Here is a 22118-nt window from a genome sequence, read left to right as displayed (position 1 = left end):
AAGTAAAATTTAGAATCTAATGAAATCACGAAGTTCTAATATTGAAGTTTGTGCTTTACTTAGTTCATATGTAGTTAGTTAATGATTTTATAGAATTAATGGATTGGTAAACTCATTTCTAATGCTGATTTGATTTTAGCCTCTGTTTATGGTACTTTAGACTTTGATAAAAAGAATTTTAACTAAATACAAAGTGTATATTTAAGTAGCTAATGCTTTTTAAGATATTATTTTCTGCACAAAATTTTGGATGTTGTATATAATTGCATTTGCAGATAAATATTTAAATGACATTACTAAAATCGTATGAGATAAATATGTCTATTCATAATAAGTTGTTAATTAAGCTTATTTTTAAGAATTAATCTCTACATACAAGTGTTTTACATTTACAAGCTTTACAAGTCTGAATAAAATTCACCTATTAAATAGTTACAGAAATACACTCAAAAATTACACAAATATACTCAAAGAATTTAAAAAATACACCCAAAACAGAAGGAAACAGTATATTTCTTCTTGAAATCTTTTAATGTTTTGCTGGTTAAAGATGAAGCACATGGCAAAAATAATCTAAAAGAAAAATCTAGAAGAATAGTAAAACACTACATGTTTCTTCTTTTTTTCTGGTGTATCAATAAACCATAGCCATCCACCGGTTTGAGCATTGCCGGTAGATCTCCTATTTCGGAGAACGAGTCGCAGAAACACTTAATCGTGAACTTAAAAGTTGATGATCCATCATTGCAATCATGTTGATGGCAAAAGAAAGCCATGTGTACAACATCTACAAACGCAAAGAGGTTATTGATTTCAAGCACAATAAAAATAATTACCTAACACTAATTTTTTTCAACACTAGAGTTGTGAATTGCAGTTACCTTGAACGGCGAGCATGGCGTCAAGGAAGAAGTGGCGGAAAGGAAGGGGTGCGTGGTTTTTTTTTTTGTGGATTTTGAACAACTTATATAACTTGTAAGCCAAAAAAAACTTGTATGTGTAACAAGCCTCTATTTTTAATTATCTTTTTAAAAGAGAAAGGGAAGAAGAAATTGAATCAGTTGCATAGATAACTAATCAAAGAAAAATTTTCATGATGAGAATATGAGAACATTATAATTTTACATAATTATACGTGTTTGAATTTTTTATTAACTAATATTTGTCTGCCTTTTAATTTGATTATCAGATTGGCAAAGTAAGATTTAAGATTTGCCAATTACATAAGATGGACATGAAGTACATAATGGTTAAGACTTAAAGACAACTATAAGACTCAATCTTGTTATCACATAATCTATTGGTTTGTCAAAACCTTTGCCAGCAACATTATCAACAAGAGTAATTGATATAAATGGGACAGAAGGTTTGGAAAGTGAAAAGCGTTTTTGTGGATAAATTATGGTCAATTACAAATTCACATATTTTGACAAACAAGATGTAACCTGAAATATAATTTATTAGGAAGACTTTTAATCATGTGCATTGCTATTAAAGAGGTTGTACAAAAATTTAAAGAACTGACAAAATTGATATATATGTGTGTTAATTAGTTTACAATTTGGAGGTGTTTTATTATAATTTTGTTATCACAATGAACTTTAATTTGAATTCTTAAGTTTGACTATTGATAGGTTTGTTTTACATGGATTCCAAACTTGATTATAATATGATTAAAGAATGAATTTGAATTTTTAAATTTTATTATTGTCTTAAGCGTGTTTAATTATAACCAGATTTTATAATATGTTTGAAGCGTGTTTCATTATTAATCTCATTATATCATAAAGTTGATAATTAAATACGCTTCAAATTATAATTTAAAATTCATTTATAGTCAAACAAGCTCAAAGTTGTAATCAAACTCAAAAATTCGAAATAAAGTTCAAAAATCATATTATAATCAAACACGCTCAAAATCATAATTCAAAATCCAGTTATAATAAAAAAAAGTTCAAAGTAATAATAATCAAAATCTATAATCCAAACAAAGTCCAAAATTCAAACTCCTATTTATATTGTCTTGTCCCTATCTCTATTTTAACTATAACACTAAGAGAGGAGACAACTAAAAAATTTAAGGGATTCACAACTAAAAATTGAGAGTCATATAATCCAAACAAATAATTAACAATTTATATTAGTCAAGATTATATCCTTACATATCAGCATATATAAAATCTATATGATATGAACATTATACTTAAAAATCTCCAAAGCCTAATGCATTTAGCATTTTGATAAGACAATAGAAAAAGATTCACCTAAATACATATAAATATAAAAGTTCTATACCGCATATTTTAGCCACAAGATAATCAATTCTACACACTTGAGCCAATTGCTTCTTCCATCTTCATCATCAACTTAAACCATCATATGTTCCTGAATCCAACACACACAATAGTTAAAATGAAGAGTGTGTGAGTGTCTAACTTCAATTGGATTTTTAAATAAATTACACTATGAACATGAACATGATTGATTATAATTGAATTTTTAAGATAAGTCAGATTAACTTGTAATGGAGTAAGAAGAGCATAAAGTCATACACATAATGCAACCCCATTAGGATAAGATTAAAACATGATTAGTTAAAGCTTCTACTACCAAGATATAGATAATAAATTTGATAAACTTAACCAGATAAAATGAACTCTAATTCCAAATTAAAAAAAAAATCAAGAATGAAAGCTATTTGGTTTAATACTACTCCTTTCTTAAATTACATGCTCCAAGACTAACATGACTCTAGGAGAAGAATACATTATAATTGGTTGAACTACAAAAATCATACATGCACGGGTGAGAATTTATTCGGCAGGATAGAAGAAAGATTTTCAAGGATTCAATCCAGCAACAGAGTATGTTTTTACACATTTTAACTGGCTACAATGATGTAATATCATGTTTTAAAACCTGAGCATAATCAAATAGACTCTAAATTATATCACAAAAATCCAACTATAATTAAGCATACCAAAAATAACATCAACTATGCTATAATCAAACATGTTGTAATATCATATTTTAAAAGTAAGGCATAATCAAACTCATTCAATATAATAATCAAACTAACTCTAACCCATATCACAAAAATTCAGTTATAATCAATTAAAAATAAAATAAAAAAAATAAGACTCCAACTCATCACAAACAGACTCTGAGGTGAGATAAATGTCAGTTATGAATTTTCACAAAATAATTCCATTGTAAGTATAGTTTCAAACCGACAAATTATTCTTCAATTAAAGTTTAATTTTATTTGTCATTTAAGTCAAATCCAATAAAAATCCGAGAGTATTTAAATCTCGGATCGTCTCTCAAAAGAATTGCAAGGAAGTGTGCATATTATTGGTTATAATGTATCTTTTTGGGATTTTGGGTTTGATAAACAAGAAATATAAATGAAAGTAAGCTAAATAAACTCAAATGGTAAAAAAGTCTTGGCAACGGTTGATGGTTAAGGATCACTATCCTTGTCACTAACCACAACATGATAATTACAAGGATCATTCCCACTTTGTCATCCTCAAAATTAGAGGAAAGTCAAGTAAGTTTAATTGATCCTAGTCCATAAGTCCTAGCCACTCACTAATTAATTTAGCGACAACTAGAGTCAATGGAAACAAATTATCAATCAGTTAGACATTAGTAACTCAAGGTTAACCAAGTTACCAACCCAAGTTAAGAACACAAAAATCTACTCTAAAATTTAATCAAACATTTTATCAAACACTTGGAAGGTATAAAAAGAAAGCATGTTAAAATAGCAAGAAATATAAATTCTACAACTACCCAAAGTAAAAAAAATCATAACAACTCAATTAAACAAGAAGAATATGAAAACATAAATTGCATTAAAGAAAATAAAAATCTAACAAGAATGCACGAATATAAAGGCAACAAAATAAAGGAAATAACAAATAAAACTAAAGGAATAAATATACAAGAACAATAAATTGGAAGGAAAAGTAAATGAAAACAAGAATTAAATGTAAATCTAAGGAAAATTTAACCTAATTCTACCCTAATTCTAGAGAGAAGAGAGAGCTTCTTTCTCTAGAATATAACCTAAAGCATGTTTTTATCTACTCCTAATTGCTCTCCCCTTATTTTCTCTTGAATTCTGCTTGAAATAGTTTCATAAATGAGTTGGATTGGACTTCTGCAGCCCCAGAAATCACCCCCAACGTTTTGCCTTTAATGAGGTCACGTGCCGCTTGTCATGCGTACGCATGGGTCACGCGTACGCGTTCTCACGGGTACGCGTCGCCATGAATCCTCCAAATGCTCATTTCTTCATCAGTTCTCCACTTTGCATGCTTTTTCTTCACTTCTTCTATCCAATCCTTAACTTATAAACCCTAAGATCACTCAACAAATATATCAAGGTATCGAATGGAATTAAAGTGAATTAAAATTAACAATTTTAAGATCTAAAAAGCATGTTTTAACTCTTAAACATAAATTAGAGAGAATTATAAAACCATGCTATTTTAGTCGATAAATGTGAAAAAAGTTGATAAGATCCACCAAATTCAATACAAAATAAATTATAAAATTGTGGTTTATCAGACTCCAACTCATTTTTTCCTCTTATGAAAATTTAAAAGAAAAAAAATGAGAATGCTGCAACATTCGCAAAAACAGATCTTTAGTTCTACTACTTCAACATCCCTTTTTGAGAAAGTAAACTCCACATGCATTAAAAATTTCAAAGAACTAGAATACTCAAAGCTATCAACTGAGTTAAAACTCATCGAGTAGAATTCAAAAACCGAAAAAAAGATAATGCAAAAAGTAAACTCCACATGCATTGAAAATTTTAGAGAACTAGAACACACAGAGCTATCAATGCTACAAACATTAATCATCCGTTTCTGCTCATTATCGTGTAATCAAGCTGAAGAAGCTCAAAATGAAGAATCAAAAGCACATAATTATCGAATTATTTTGAATTTTAGTTTTTTAAAGCAGATCTACTTATCTCAGAGAAGAGTAAGAAGAAGTTACGATCGAAGTCCAAAAACAAGTGAAGAAGCACTCCGTAACGTTATCGAAGAAGCACTCACCGAGGTTGAACAAGTTTTGTGGTTGAGCATCTAACGAATAAAAAATCGGTAACCCAGTAAATTAAGTAGGGAAAGAGGAGATTTGTGCGAGAAAGGAAGAAGGAAGATGGATTTTTCGTGCAAAAGAAGGAGAAGGAGGAGGAGTTTTGAGCGCATAATTGAAATTGGGAAGAGGAACGTGCAGTGCATGTTGACCTAATTAAGTGAGAGTGGGGCTTTGATTTTTAATTGTTGAATTTTATATTCGTAGACGTATTTGTATACGGTGGATAAAATAACGACTGAAAGTAGTGTATATGTAACACAACTATTTTTATATTAATTGTGTGAATAATTATCTAAAAAAATAGATATAATTGCATAATTGTGAAAAATATTTTACACTATTAATGCATCAAAGTTAAATTCGTTATCGAACTAGATGTATATAATTAATTAGATGATTTTTTAAGGGAAATTTACCATAATAAATAAAGTGGCTTCTAATATTACCAAAATACACATTTTGCAAAACGGATACCAAATGCATTTTTTCCATAAACTATGTAAACCGCGACAGGGGACCCACGGTGTACAAATGCACGTAAACCGCTACAGGAGTGTCGCGGTTTACGTTCAAGGCAAAGCTAATATAATCCGCGATAGGGGTGTCGCGGTTTATGTGTGAATGAAAAGTGTGCATAAACCGCTACAGGAGTCCAACAGTTTATGCTTTAGTATAAATACGCTTTAGGGTATCGCGGATTATTCATTTGTGATTTTTTTTTTAGGTTTTTAGAGAGAGATGGAGAGGTTTTGTAGAGAGGGGAAGAGAGAAAAGTGTGGTTTGTTTGAACTTGTTGGGACCGGGACAATGGCGCACGAACGCAGTCTTTACAGGCTCAACGGGGTTGCGCATGTTACTGGTAGCATAAACGAACAGGTTAATTTGGTTATTATTAGTTAATGTATTGCGTATAATAATATATTTTAAAGGTTTGTGATTTAGGTATTTAAATTTAAATTTAAATTTTAAAATTATAATGTAAATTATTTAATTAATTTAAATTAAAGTCTTGAATCATTTCTGCAAGTTTTATTGAATTTTGTGATTAGAAAATAGGAATTGTATGTTATTTGTTTAAACTTTAATATTATATTTTTTGTTTTAGATTACTTTAAATTAAATATGTCAGTAGTATTATATACTTTTATTAACTTTATTTTAAAATTATAAGTTTAGTTTCTGTTTCCTTTTATAGTAAAAAGATTAAACTTGTTAGTGTTGAAATTTTTATTTGTATGGTTTATTCTGTCACACGTTACAGCCGACTAAGTGTATTTATAGTGTTCGGAGGCAGCAGAATATGTCTCTGCATGAAAGGATCATACTTTATCTGGAGTGGGCTGGTTTGTACCACCTGGCGAGACTTAACGTGAGGAGGTTCTGGTTGGACAAGCCCTTAGTCAGCGCTTTCATTGAGAGGTGGCGTCCTGAGATGCATACATTTCATATGCCTTTCGAAGAGTGCACCATCACGCTGTAGGATGTAGCATATCAGGTAGGACTGTCCATGGATGGTTTACCTGTATCCGGGTGCCTTACAGATTTTGAGAAGTTGATGGATAAAGGCAAACCGGCGTGGGAGTGATTTCAGGAACTGCTTGGCGAGCTTCTACCACAGAATAAGATAAAGCAGTTTACAGTCTACTTCACCTGGTTTCATGAGAGGTTCAGGATGCTACCGGATGATGCTACATAGGACACCGTACGCATATATGCACGGGCTTATATCATGATGCTGCTCTCCACTCAGTTATTCGGTGACAAGAGTAAAAATCGGGTTCATATACGGGGGTTGCCCTTTGTAGCGAGACTTAATGATATGGGCAGTTATAGTTGGGGGTCAGCAGCATTGGCCTGGCTATATCGTTGCATGTGTTGGGTGGCCAACAGAAACGTGACAAACTTGGCAGGCCCCTACAACTATTGCAGTCCTGGATTTTCTGGTGGTTTCCTAGCCTGAGGCCGCAGGGATTCGACGCCTTTTCCTTCCCATTGGCTTCCAGGTATAGATATGTGCACAGTTAGACTTGAAGTTTAATTTTTTTTATTATAAATTTGTTTAACATTGTCTTCGTTTAGGTGAGCCACCTACTTACCGACATCCGATGGCAAGGAAGAAAGAGTTATTCAGTATCGCCTTTCGCTGGACCGCTTAGGTGATCGAGATATAAGTTTATTGATTTTGTTTGTATTTTTATCTATTAATTAACTATATCTTTATTAGTTAATGGACTAATGGACGATTCTGTCAATGTTTGTAGATTATTTGGGAGCCTTATGCTTCACTCGACGTGATGGCCGTTGTTCATCCAAAGATTCTCACAGAGGAGCACAGTCGGTTATGGCGCGCATGTACTTGCCTGATATACTTTGCCGTCATTGAGTGGCACCAGGTGGATAGGGTGCTGCCACAGTTGGGTGGTGTTCAACACGAGCCTGAGTCGGCCTCGAATATAGATTGGCTTCATGCCAAGGATGGGAGGGGTGGGGACAGATGGTTCCCAAGCTACTATCAGGTATAGCACCTTAGTTGGCACAACAGGGTTGATTCTGTTCTGAGTATCCCCCAGGTGCCTGATCCCGAGCTGTCGACAGACTTTCTGAGATGGTGGTACAGAGTTGCCCATAAATTTCTGTCGCTGGATTCATTAATTGCCGATCCTAGGGCGGAGGAGATCAGTCAGGATGTTGTTCAGAGAGGTTCGTCATAGGCGCCTTCTGGGTTCCGATGTCAGACGTGCCTGATAACAGGCGTGTGGAGAGGCGACGACGCATTGGTACCTGGGCTACAAACCAGGAGTGGCGATGGCTAGATGAGATGATTCAAGATGATATAGTTGGTGGCGACGTAGGAGGACATGCCGATCACCGTGTCCAGCGTGGCCGTCCTCGACCTCGGGGTGGTGCATCAGGAGTTGCATTTGGTGGTCCTAGTGATAGACCCACTGAGCAGGCAGGGGCTGGGTCCTAGGAGGTTCCTTTTACACATGTTTCGAGCTCCCAAATATACCATGAGATCGATGGACAGATGTATGATGACCTGGCGGGCCCGACGTTCACGATGGATATGGACCATCAGGTCGGCAGTTCACCGTTCTATTCTGACTTTGCAGATCTTCTCCGGGATGAGGACCCTCCGCATTTTCAGCACCAAACCCCACAGGATCAGATGCCGGAATACCAGCCCCAGATGGATGTTGTGCAGGGGTACCGCCCACAAATGGAGGAGATTCAGTGGTACCAGCCGCAGATGTCAGACCCTCCGGGGTACCAATCCCAACCACATGTTCATGTTGACCTGAATGAGCCTGCTAGCAGCCCGTATAACAATTTGTTCAGCATGGGAGGGACGCCTCCATCTGCATATGGTGTGGGCATGCATGTCGATCCTCCAGCACAACAGCGTCAAAGGACAGTCAGAGTGAGATGGCTTGATGTGGTACAGAATCGCATCTCCTATGCGCATTCGGGGATGACGCTCACGAGGAGGATGAGGACAGGCAGGAGTCGTAGCTGTTTATTTTATGTTTTTATTGATGATACCTATGTATGCCTGATTTGTCGTGTACTTTTGTATTATGTGATGGTACTTTTTAATCCCTTATTTATGTTTATTTATGTTTAGGCATCATGTACTAGTGTATACTTAGTTTATTTTTCATGGACTTATATATATGTTATTTATGGTTGGGACAATTGGTATGCCTTATTTATGCACACTGCTCGTTCACACATAAATCACTGGATCCCTTTAGCGGTTTATGCGCACTTCTCATTCACACATAAATCGCGACACCCTTATCGCGGATTATGTTAGTTTTGCCTTGAACGTAAACCGTAATACCCCTATAGTAGTTTATGTGCATTTATAAACTGTGGGTCCCCTGTCGCGGTTTACATAATTTATGAAAAAAATGTATTTTAGTATCGTTTTGCAAAACGTATGTTTTGGTAATATTAAAAGTCACTTTATTTATTATGGTAAATTATCCTTTTTTTAATACTATATTTAGAAATTAATTATTTTTATTAATGTAGTAATATAATTAATTATCAATACAAAACCCCTTTTTTGTGTCTTTTTTTTGGGTGTCTATACAAAATCCTTTTATATATACTGCCGATAATATATAAAAATTAAGTTTTAAAAAATTTAAAATAAAAATTTTAACTTTATAGAATATTATTGTTATAGTAGCGAATTTAGAGGCAATGTTTTTCTTTTTGTTTTATTTATAGATTTTTAAATTTAATTTTTATAAAATGTTAACAAAAATTTACTAATTCGTTTAAGTAAGTTTTGGATATTCAAATCTTGTTTTGTGTATGTAATAATTTATTAACCAATGATAAATTTTTAAATAAAATTTTAATTTATAACAAATTAATTCTTAACATGTCAGAGACTGAAAAAATACCATAAAGAATCGAAATAAAAAAGATAAACCCAAAAACTAAGAAAAACGTGGGTGCATTAATGTTACTTATTTTATATAGTATATACAAATGCACTAGTATAAAAATGTGAATTTACGCATTTTAATCATATTTAATAATAAAATTCTGAATTTGATATAAAAATAATAATTAAAAGAAGAAAATTAAAAACAAAAAAGTTAATTACAAAAGCTTCATCCGCATCTATCCCAATTGAAGGTTCTATATCTACCCTAAAGAACAAGTAATTGACCGATTGAACCGGAAAACTATAATATATTAATATGATATTGTGAGCCGTCAAAATCAAGCATCAGAGCAAATCAACATGGTAGTCAATTTTAAAATATAAAAAACCATTGTAGCCAATTTTAAAAAATAATCGTAGTCAATTTTAAAAGGTTATAAAATAAAATATTAAAATTATTCATTTACAAAAATATAAAAAAATCATGATAATTACTAAAAATATGAAATAAATATTAGAATTATTAATAAATTTTAACATAATTAATTATTAAATATTAATCTATATATAATTAATTATATAATAATTTTTAAAATAACTAAAAAGAAACATATTCAAATTAACACTTGAATTAACTAATAAAATATAAAAAAAATTATATTATAATAATAATAATTATTAAAAAAGTATAAAACAAAATATTAAAATTATTAATAAATTTTAATATAAATAATCATTAAATATTGAATAAATATTTTTTTCGATTTCTAACCATTTATTTGATGGACTTTCCACCTCTTAAGAAATCTAAAAACTCAAATCGATCTCTATCTATTTTGATATATGTACGTTTCAATTCCTGGTTAAGAACCGAAAAAGGTCTAGACTAAAACGTACATATATCAAAATAGATAAAGATCGATTTAAATTTTTAGATTTCTTAAGAATAAAAGATTCATCGGATAAATGGTTACAAACCAGAAAAAGCATTTACTCTTAAATATTTATGTATGATTAATTATATAATATTTAAAAAAACTTATATAAACTAATATCAAAATACACTACGTCCATTCTTATCCCTAAACCGACAAAAGAATCAATTAATGCAATAAAGATTGAGGACAAGTTAAGGCACTGAAAGAGTGAAGAAAAGTTGAAAGCATGGAGAAGAAGCAAAAGCAGGGTGTGAGGTTAGTGCTTCTCCCTTTGCCCCTTCAAGGCCACATAAACCCTATGCTTCAGCTTGCAAACATTCTCTATTCAAAGGGTTTCTCCATAACCATTATCCACACAACCTTCAACTCTCCAAACCCTCTCAACTACCCTCACTTCACCTTCTTCTCAATCCAAGATGGCATCACTGATTCCTCTTCTTTGGATCTCTTGCACCTTGTTATTCTTCTCAACATTAGATGTGTCACACCTTTTAGGGACATGTTGGCTAAGGTAATATCAGATGCAAGAGATAATAGGGAGCCTGTTGCATGTTTGATCTCAGATGCTCTCTTTTATTTCACTCAAGCTGTTTCCAACACATTAGAGCTTCCAAGGATTGTGTTAAGAACCAGTGGGATATCTTCCTTTGTTCCTTTTCTGTTATTTCCACTTCTAATAGAGAGAGGCTACATACCCCTACAAGGTACCTTTTACCATCAATTATTATTCTTCTTTTCTTATTTTTATTTTTCAATAGCCATGTATAATTTTAATTTATGTAAAAATTCAGCACGTAAAGTTGATAATCGAAAATTTTTAGATAAAAATTTAGTTAAATTAATTAAATTATTTAATAATTTTTATCAATTAACTTTATATAAGTTAATTGTACCCAAATTTTTATCATAAATTTATTATATTATACATTTAAATAAATTTATATAAAAAATATTTACAAAAATATGTGAAGAATATATTTTTTGAGTAAAAATTTACATATAATTATTTTTATATATAAAGTTAATAATTAAAAATTATTAAATAATAATTTAATTAAATATATTAAATTATTTAACTATTTTCAACTATTAATGTTATATAAAGATAAATATATATGAGTTTTTATTATTTTGTTGGGTTACATGACGATAATTTATTTAAATCCTAAACCTCACTAAACTAATCCTAGCTTGTAATAAAAATTTGAAAGGGCGTGGTATGGTAAATGTTAATGCATTTTTAAAAAAATAACAAGCGTAGTTATCTTTGAATAATAATCTGTTATTAGAGGTAATAAATAAATTATCAGAATTTACACTTCTATTTTTAGTAATCTTATAAAAAAGAGATTAATTTAATTAGTATGTTATATTTTTTAAATATAAATTATTGATATAAAATATATCAAATAAAAAATTAAGATACCTTTCAATAAAGAATATAATATTTTTTATTTAATAAAAAGGTGTTTAAAAATAAATTAGTTTGATATACTTTTTAATATATAATATTCGTAAAATTATTATTTTTAGAACTTAAACTCAAAAATTATTTGTTAGAATGTAAAATACTTGCTATTTTTATTAATTTTATATTTATTATTATTATTTAATAAATAAATAGATGAAAATAGACACGTTGTTATTTATAATGGGGTGGAGGCGGAACTTCGTTGATTAATCAACAAATTTAAGCATTAAAATTTGAATGAACTACAATGTATAACAGAGGACAAAGATTGAAATTTGTAAATACTACTGCTCTTACCTCTGTAGAAAATGGCGACAAAGAGTCTCATCAGGTCGTTTTATTGAAAAGTAAATTGTATATTATTAAAATTCAATTCGAGAAACTACTACGTGCTTTGATGAATAGTTGGACCACGCGCGTAATTTCCTTTTAATTATTAGGGCCAATCCTTTTATTTTGATGCTGCTCATCATCATACAAAGACAGAGATGCACATTTTTTCGTGTTCTTCCCTATTACAATTTATTAAATTAATATATATAATATTATCATAAAACTATTTTTTCAAAAAAATTTAAGTGAATAAAAAAAATAACATAAATAATTATATTTCTGACAAATATAAAGACCAACAAATTTTATTAGCACTTGAATATTATCAAAATGGTTATGATGATGGTCAGAAAAGTAAGAGAAAATAATAAAAAAAGAATTTGTGTCTATTCAAATTGTGTAGAATGATATAATATAAAAGAGTATTTATACGTATTAAGAGAATCAAAATAATAAATACATAATATCTTTATAATAAATATTTAGATATACTAAATAATTTTAACAAAAATTAATTGATCTTAATATAACAATGATAATATGACTTTTCTTAATTTATTTTTTAAAAAACTTTTTACGTTATTTAATTATAATGCATGTATATATCATATTATCATTAGAAAATATAACTTGAAGATTCATGTGTTTTATGTTGATAAGTCATAAGGCATTATATGTGTTAGTCTTTCATGAGGATGTGCTAACTTGAATTTCAATATGTTTAAAAATTCAGTACAATTAGGTATTCTTTAAATATGATCTTTTATTTAGTTTTTAGAAAAAAAAATAATAAATAATATTTTTAATTTTTTAAATATCTAATACATAAAAATGGATATTAAAATTAATGAAATAATAATACAGATTAAAGACTAAGTGCATGTTTAGGCGTCATTATTTTGTTAAAAAAAGATCTTTTTTCAATAAAAAAAGATCTTTTTTTATTTTTTAACATGTTTGGCAAATTTCTAGTAGTAAAAGTAAAAGCATTAGTAAAATCAAAAAAAGATCCTTTTTGAGAAGCTGTAATTTACATCTTTTTTTAAAAGATCTTTTTTTCTTAAAAAAAAGATGTTTTTCATATAATAAATAAATAAAAAAGTACTTTTATATTGTTATACCCAAACATAATTGATAGATAAAAAGACCTTTTTACATGAGATATCCAAACATAAAATTACTTTTACTTCTTAGAAGTTCACCAAACAAGCCCTAAATTTTAAAGAACACTTAGATATTAGATATTTACCAAATAATGTTAAGAAAATTAATCATGAAAATAAAAGTTAAATTAATGATTGTAAAACATGTGATACAAAAAAATGATAAAATCTCTCTAAGTTTTCGGTCAACGGAGGACAACTCCATGTATATATCGAAAATAGGAAGATTTGAATCCACGACCACTAAGATGCGTTTGTTTTTAAGAAAGGATATGACAAGACATTGAGAATAAGATAGAATAAGACACTAATGAATAGAGACACAAAATTTTTGTATTTTATTTGGTGATAAACTAAAATAAATTATGAAAATTCAATTTATTCTCATTTTTTTTCATTCAAAAAATTTGAGATGAAAAATATAACAATAAAAAATATAATTATGAAAAATTAACAAGAATAATAAAAGAAAAAAAATAAAAAATAAGTTGTATCCTTTGTTAGTGTCCCTGTGTCTTTCTTGTCAGGATAGATACAAAATACATTAATTCAGTGTCTTTAGACATATTATTTCTGTCTATATTTCTTCTGTCAAATACGATTTTGTGTTTTAGTATCTCTGTCTTAGTGTCTTGTCTCTGTAAACAAACACAAACTTAGAGAAATATGAAGAGCCTATGCAGGACAACTCCATATTTCACAAACAACATAGTTTACGATTTTACTCACGTGGAGGTACACAACACGACTTGAGGCACATGGCCTAGCTTTTGGGGGAACTATAAACAAAACACCGATCCACTAAAAACAAAAGTAGTGATCGAAGAAGAAGAAGAAGAGTTGAGTGACGAGAATGGAGAAGCAAAGGAAGGGTGTGAGATTGGTGCTTCTCCCTTTGCCCTTTCAAGGCCACATAAACCCTATGCTTCAGCTTGCAAACATTCTCTATTCAAAGGGTTTCTCCATAACCATTATCCACACAACTTTCAACCCTCCAAACCCCCTCAACTACCCTCACTTCACCTTCTGCCCAATCCAAGATGGCATCACTGATTCCTCCTCTTTGGATCTCTTGCATCTTATTATTCTCCTCAACATTAGGTGTGTCACACCATTTAGGGACATGTTGGCTAAGGTAATATCCGATGCAAGAGATAATAAGGAGATTGTTGCATGCTTGATCTCAGATGCTCTTTTTTATTTCACTCAAGCTGTTTCCAACACTTTTGAGCTTCCAAGGATTGTCTTGCGAACTAGTGGAGCATCTTCGTTTGTTTCTTTTGTGTTATTTCCACTTCTAATAGAGAGAGGCTACATCCCCATACAAGGTACATTTTACCATTTAATTATTACTATTTTGAATCTAAATCTTGTTACTTTTAGAGGAAGTATAGAGAAATATAGGGAGCTAATCGAATATCTGTACAATGTGTACAATAGGGTCTAGGAATGTTCATCGTTAGATTTATTAGGATATCAGATGTTTATTATTTCTGGTATTCGGATGGTTATTTTGGATAGTATGGGTGTATTATGTTTGAGAAATTAGTAGTATTTTATCCTAAATGTTCATTTTTTAACTTATATTGAACCAAATAAATAATCTATTGTACACATTGTACAAATATTCCATTAACTCCCTTACTATATTCTTATATATATATTTACAAATATTTTTAAAATACATATCAGCAAGATTTTCACTCTAACTTTCCTGGCAAGGCCTAGATCTTGTGAATTGAACCACGTGAAGTTGTGGACCGCTTCCATAATGGCATGATGCAATTAGGGTAGTTGTGACTTGTGACCTTGTGATTGAAAAGTTTTGTCCTGCTCTGCTTATTCCTTTGTGACCAATAATTATTGGCGAATGATAATTCCGGAGAAAATAAGAAGGGAAGTGCATTTTGAATTAGTTTCAAATTTAAATTATAAATTTTAAATCCAAATTATTGATACAAAATATAATAGATAAAGAATTAAGATCTAATTAATAAAGAGTGCAATACTTCTTACTTAATAAAAACGTTTAAAGATAAAATATTATTATCCTCTGAAGGAATTTATAATAACATCATTTGTCATCTTTCCCATTGTTAGGGATGATAATGAGGTGGTTATGAGTGAATTTTTGTATTATCTAATTTCGTTACACTTTATTTTATTTTATATGAATTTGTTCTGTTATTATTTATGGATAATAAAACCTATATTTTACATTCTACTTGTTTATACTCTAGCCTATCATTAGAGCCCAATCTTAATGACTAAGGCCCAAATCTACATCACATAGCACGTCTGATCTTATAGAGATTGGTCACAACAGAATAAACTCAATCCGACTTATTAAAAATAAGATGACATTCAACTAATTTTTACAATTCTTCTCACTAATAATTTAAAAAAGAGATCACAACTACCTTCTTAACCCCAAAAAAAAATACTATCTATCATTAAAGGTGGATAAATTATATAAGGATAATAAGATTATCTTTTTATTATATAAGTATCCTTTAAATTTAAGTATTTTTCAATTCCAATCTACTAAAATTTGTTTAAAATCTTTGTTAATTTAAGCAACAAAATCCTTTACAGGTATCATCATCTATCTTTACTCGTGTTCTGTTTGGTTGACATATAGAATAAGACATAGATATAAAGTATTCGTGTCTATATATTGTGTTTGGCAAAAATAATGAACAAAATACACAAATATTTAGAAAAGATATAATTATCTTTCATTCAACAAGAAGTTCTACCACCACTGTACACCCATTACCCCAAACATTGCACGTCATTACCATTGAACTTTTATTTCTTTTAGTATTTTTTGTTTCTTTCGATATCATCTCAAATTATCATGCAAATATTAAATATACAATTTTTTTAAAAAAAATAGAAAACCAAAGCTCAGAATTTATCGAAAGAGACAAATTGAGAGAAAGGAGAGAAAAAGCATATCTAGAAGGTGGAATTTGGATATAGAAAGTGTAGAAAAGAGACAGGATGAATCTGAAAGAAGGGGAGTGCGGCGAGGTAGCCTCGACGGCGACAATAAGGCAGAACGCAGAGGAATGCGCGTCCATGAATAGGCGGAGTAATGTGGCGGTGAATGGTAAATCAGACGGCAATGTCAAAGAGAGAGGAAGAGACGACAATTGAGTTTCCATTGGTGATGGTTGAAGAAGGCAGAAGGAGGAGGATTGCAACCAATGAGAAAGGAAGAGGTGGTTGTAGAATCTGAAAGAGAAAGAGGAAAAAGAAAGGTTCAGGGAAATAGGGGGACACATTTTAGAAATTTAAAAATTAAATAAGGGTAAAAGAGTACAAAATTAATATCTCACAAGTTGTGCCTCACCAAATTCGAGGTACACAAATTTAATATTTATGTGTCCATTCGTGTCTTTCGAAAATCTGTATCTCACCAAATAAATAGCAGACGTGTCACAGTGTCTATATCTAATTGAGACATCAACCAAATGCTTGCTCAAAGACATTAACATCATCATCGAAAGGAGCCTGGACATCAACATCTCTTTCTTTGCTTCCTTTTTCCACTTAGGAAGCTTTCCTAGGTTATTTTGCTTCATGCTTGGTAGCATCTGTTCCAAAGCAGGAGTGCTCTGTAATTTCTATAGTTGCTCGACGATAGGAAATTTTTATCATTTGTCAGTTGTCGAGAGTATTCCTAGCCGCTTCACTACATGTGGTATCTACCAAGATCCACACTTGCTTTCGAACAGAACAGAATTGGTGAGGACAGTAGCTGGCAAGGTAGTCGCTGACGCGGTGGAACAGAACTGGCGCTGGCAGAAAGTGGCTACGCAATGGAGGAAAAAGGCGAGACTGGCGATGGTGGTTTCGATTTTTGAAGTTCTAACGGCGGTGGCTGGACGGAAGTTGCGCCAATGACTTCGAACTCGAAATTGCGACGACGGCGGTGGCTAGACGGAAGTTTCGTTGGTGGCTTCGATGACGATGAGAGGAAGAAGGACTGGAGAAGCTCGAGGGAGTGCTAGAACTGGGAGTTGCGCGTTTGTGGACTGTGGAGAGGTGGGTTGGATAATGGTTAGGTTTTCATAATGAAAACGGTGCCGTTTCTAAATAAATCCAAAAAATCGATCGTTTACGATTCGATTCGACCAACTGATTTCTGGCTGGTCGATTTGGTAGTCCAATAACGCCGATGTTTCAAACTTTTGATTTCACTTTCTATCTGAACTGTATTTTTCATCAATTTATGGTTCGATCAGACAGTTTGAACCGGTTTTAATTCCTTGATAAAAATAAAAAATAAATTAGTGATTGTAAAACACGTGACACAAAAAAAAAGTATAGAATCTATGTTTGCTCACCATTTTCTTATTCTAGAATTCCATCCCAGTCAACAGAGGACAACTCGACGTTTCAGACAAACTCATGGGGAAGTACTGCACCCTCGAGGCACGTGACCTACTTTTTGAGGGCACTACGACAAAACCCCAATTCAATTTTAAAAACCGAACGGTAGTGAAAAGTAGTGATCGAAGAAGGAGAGTTGAGTGATGAGAATGGAGAAGCAAAGGAAGGGTGTGAGATTGGTGCTTCTCCCTTTGCCCTTTGAAGGCCACATAAACCCTATGCTTCATCTTGCAAACATTCTCTATTCAAAGGGTTTCTCCATAACCATTATCCACACAACCTTCAACTCTCCAAACCCCCTCAACTACCCTCACTTCACCTTCTGCCCAATCCAAGATGGAATCACTACCCAAAGTGATGATTCCTCTTCTTTGAATCTCTTGCATCTTATTATTCTTCTCAACATCAGGTGTGTCACACCTTTTAGGGACACGTTGGCTAAGGTAATATCCGATGCAAGAGATAATAAGGAGCATGTTGCATGCTTGGTCTCAGATGGTTTATTTTATTTCACTCAAGGTGTTTCCAACACCTTTGAGCTTCCAAGGATTGCCTTGAGAGAGGGTGGAGCATCTTCATTTGTTCCTTTTGTCTTATTTCCACTTCTAATAGAGAGAGGCTACATCCCCATACAAGGTACGTTGTTTACCACTTATTATTATTATTCAATAATAGTAAACAATTTTTTTTGTTATATATAGCTAAGGGGGTTGTGATTTTTTCTTTTTTAAGCATGATGATAATGAGATTTGAATCTAAATCTTCTTAGTTTGGATCTTTATATGCACTAGAATATATATTCTTCATAGACAATCTTGAGAACTACTAGTGTTTAGTAATTTTAAGAAGAAATATTGAGTTTGGTCCTTAAGTTACATTCGAGCCTTAATTTAGTTCTTAAAATTTTAATTGTTTTAATTTAGTTTCTAAACTTTTTAAATTCTAATCACGTTAGTCTTTGCGGTGATTTCCGTTATAGAGTCAATTAAAAAGTTTAGAAATTCGATTGAGGCAATTAAAATTTCAAAGACTAAATTGAAATTCGAGTGTAACTTCATGAACTAAACTGAGTAATTTTTTTTAATTTTAATTAGTATTTGACCAACATACATATTAAATTATTTTCAATAAATAAAATTTATTAATTTATGTGTGTAAATTTTAATAAATATAAGTATAAATTATATATTTTATGTGTGTAAATTTTTATTAATGTAGAAATTATTACGGACTATTAGTCCAAAATAATAATATTTGTTAGGGATATAGTATTCCTTCATATTCTTTTTGAGTTAAATATGTTTTTTAATTTTAATTTTATTATTATCTTAGAAATAAAATAATATAAACTTGTGATGACCTATAAATTTTTGCTATATATTTAAGTTTCATGAACAAGTAGTGTGATCGTTGGAAAAAAAATATTAAATGCATAGATTTTTTTTTTTGCATTTGTATATATGTACATATTAACAAAAATATTATCATTTTCATTCTAACATAAATTAAAAAGTGACGCCTGGAACTTATGAATTGAACCACGTGAAGTTGTGGACCGCTTCCATAATGGCATGATGCCATTATTAGGGTAGTTGTGAACTTGTGATTGAAAAGTTTTGCTTGTTCTGTTTATTCCTTTGAGACCAATAATTAGCGTCTGAAGCAACTTAAGTGTTAAAATAAATAAATTTGGAATTAATTTAGCAGCACGATGGACTGTTCTATATGTCACACTTTGTCATAATAGCATGACATGCCAGACATGTGTAAATGCGTTGTGTTAATTCCACTGAGTGAAAAATATATCGAACTAATCGGAATTCTGTTGAGTCTGTTTATGTTGGACTTAAACATTTTTTTAAAAAAATCTTAGGACTAAATAGTTTTTATTAATATTAGTTAATATTTAGTTAATATTTTAGAGCATTTGCAAGTTAATACTTAATATTTAGAATATCAATAAAATATTGATTAAAAATAATAAATTTATTAATCATATAATATTACTCACTTTAACTCAAATTTAAACTGATTTAATTCAATTAAAATCGATCCATTTCAATTTTAAATATTAATAAAATATTGGCTAAAAATAATAAATTTATTAATCATGTAATATTACTCACTTTAATTCAAATTTAAGCTGCTTTATTCATTCAATTAAAATCGATCCAGTTCAATTAAAATTGATATGGAAGAATTTTGGATAATCAAATATTAACAAATATTATGTCAAAAATATTATATATACATAAAATTAATTATTATATATTTGTGTATAAATATATTTATTATTTAATTTAATTTTAATATATATTATTACTTTATATTTGAACATATATTTTTTATTAATTGCTGATTTATTAATTTATTTTGAAAGCATTATTATTGATATTATGTTCTCCTATTTTATTTCATTTATTTATTTTTCTCATCTACAAATAGTCAAATACAACTAATTAATTACAATCTTTTATTATTAATTGTTTCTTTTAACATGATTTGACCATTCTGTCTTAAATTTTGATAAATTTACTAGACTCTCAATTGGAAGAAACAGTGACAGAGATTCCACCACTGAAAGTAAAAGATTTGCCATTGATCGACACCAAAGAACCTGAAAAATATTACAAAGAATTATCCAACCTCGTTGAAGGTACTAAAGCATCTTGTGGAGTGATTTGGAACTCCTTCGAGGACTTAGAATCATCACCATTATCATATCTCCGCCAAGAATTTCAAATCCCATTTTTTCCAATAGGCCCTTTCCACAAATATTCATTCTCGCACTCGCCCTCATCTTCGTCTTCGTCTTCGTCCTCGTTGTTGACTCAGGACCAAAGCTGCATTTCCTGGCTAGACAGACACAAACCAAATTCCGTCATTTACGTGAGTTTTGGCAGCCTCGCAGCGATAACCGCCGCAAAATTCTTGGAGATAGCTTGGGGATTAGCCTCCAGCATGCACCCATTTCTATGGGTGATCCGAAAGGGAATGGTTATCGACGATGGCAAAGAGTGTCTAGATCCGCCATTTCCAGCCGGATTCATTGACAATCTTGAAGGAAGAGGGTACATTGTGAAATGGGCACCACAACAAGAAGTTCTTGCTCACAAGGCTGTTGGTGCGTTTTGGACACACTGCGGATGGAACTCAACGTTGGAGAGCATTTGTGAAGGTGTTCCCATGATTTGCATGCCGTTTTTTACGGATCAGAAGGTGAATGCAAGGTATGTGAGTAGTGTTTGGAAGATTGGGGTGCAGTTTGAGGGAGAAGTGAAGAGAGAGGAGGTAGTGAAGATGATTAGGGGTTTGATTGAAGGGAATAATAAGGAAGGGTCGCAGATTAGAGAGAGGGTTTTGGATTTGAAGGAAAAGGCTAGAGTTTCTTGGAATCATGGCGGTTCTTCGTATACTTACTTGGACGCTTTGGTTAATTTCATTTTGTCATTTGAACCAAAACGGTAGGTTCTGTTAGGAAACATTAAGAAAAGATCATTAATGATGCTCTTGTTAGATTTATTGACAATTCGATTCATCAAATGTTGGGAGGTATATTATTGTTGTTCATTTTATGATTTTAATTGTATTTTAAATGCTATATCTATTGTTAAACAACAAAAATGCTATTTATACATTAAAATTAGTCACTAAAATTAAGCACAACGTATTTATATATAAATACATATATAGTATAACTCATTTTTAATGTGCACTTTTGTATTTTAATATTAGGTTAACTACCAAAAACGACTAAAAAAAATATTGAATACCATCGGATTTACTGGCAAATTTACCAAAAAAATCCGCCAGTAATATGTTTACCGGTAAATTTTTTCGTTCGTCACTAATTATCGTCGAAAAATTTTCATTAATAATTTTTACTGTTGGATTTTTTTCCTGATAAATCTGGCGATAATATATTATTAATTAATAATTAAATTAATAGTTACTAGCGGATTTATCTGACAATAAATTTAAATCTTAAATCTTTTAAAAAAATTGTTAATTTTCATGTATTAAAATATGCTCATCAGCTAATAGCAAGGTAGTAGACTCGTAATTTTTATCTCAACTCGGAAAGCTAGTTCAAAATCGTAAGTCGTTGAATCGTGAGAAAGAACGTAAACGTGACTCGTAAAATGTAAAAAAATATAAAAAATTCGATAACAAAAAATTAATCTCACAAATAATGAAATAAATTCTAAATAAGCGAAATCACCGATGGCTAATATAAATCAGGGTAAAGTACTGTTTTGGTCCACCAATATTTGGGGTGAATCCTA

The 22118-nt window shown here is 30.9% G+C and overlaps 1 protein-coding gene across 5 annotated transcripts; it reads left to right on the top strand.

The window, feature by feature from the left end:
- Nucleotides 1-10604: 10604 nt before the first annotated feature.
- On the top strand, nucleotides 10605-21387 carry LOC112702457 (UDP-glycosyltransferase 76B1). Of its 5 annotated transcripts, none has more exons than XM_025753487.3 (3): nucleotides 10740-11168; nucleotides 14115-14759; nucleotides 20372-21387. In XM_025753487.3, the coding sequence occupies exons 2-3, from the start codon at nucleotides 14285-14287 to the stop codon at nucleotides 21298-21300; spliced, it is 1404 nt and encodes a 467-aa protein (XP_025609272.1). In that variant the 5' UTR covers nucleotides 10740-11168; nucleotides 14115-14284; the 3' UTR covers nucleotides 21301-21387. The 5 variants fall into 5 exon arrangements, with proteins under 5 accessions (XP_025609269.1, XP_025609272.1, XP_025609270.1 ...); XM_025753485.3 differs by having other exon boundaries at nucleotides 11022-11168; nucleotides 14104-14759; XM_025753484.3 differs by lacking the exon at nucleotides 14115-14759 and having other exon boundaries at nucleotides 10605-11168.
- The last annotated feature ends 731 nt before the right edge of the window (nucleotides 21388-22118 follow it).

Source organism: Arachis hypogaea, chromosome 7 (genome assembly GCF_003086295.3).
Source record: "Arachis hypogaea cultivar Tifrunner chromosome 7, arahy.Tifrunner.gnm2.J5K5, whole genome shotgun sequence".
Classification (NCBI taxonomy): Eukaryota; Viridiplantae; Streptophyta; class Magnoliopsida; order Fabales; family Fabaceae; genus Arachis; species Arachis hypogaea.
This window is presented reverse-complemented; position numbering and strand designations above follow the sequence as displayed.

Coding starts and splice junctions, on each gene's coding strand:
- LOC112702457 (XM_025753483.3), top strand. CDS start 17,976: ATGAGAATGGAGAAGCAAAGGAAGGGTGTGAGATTGGTGCTTCTCCCT. Junction 18,469..20,371: donor AGGCTACATCCCCATACAAG/GTACGTTGTTTA, acceptor TAAATTTACTAG/ACTCTCAATTGGAAGAAACA.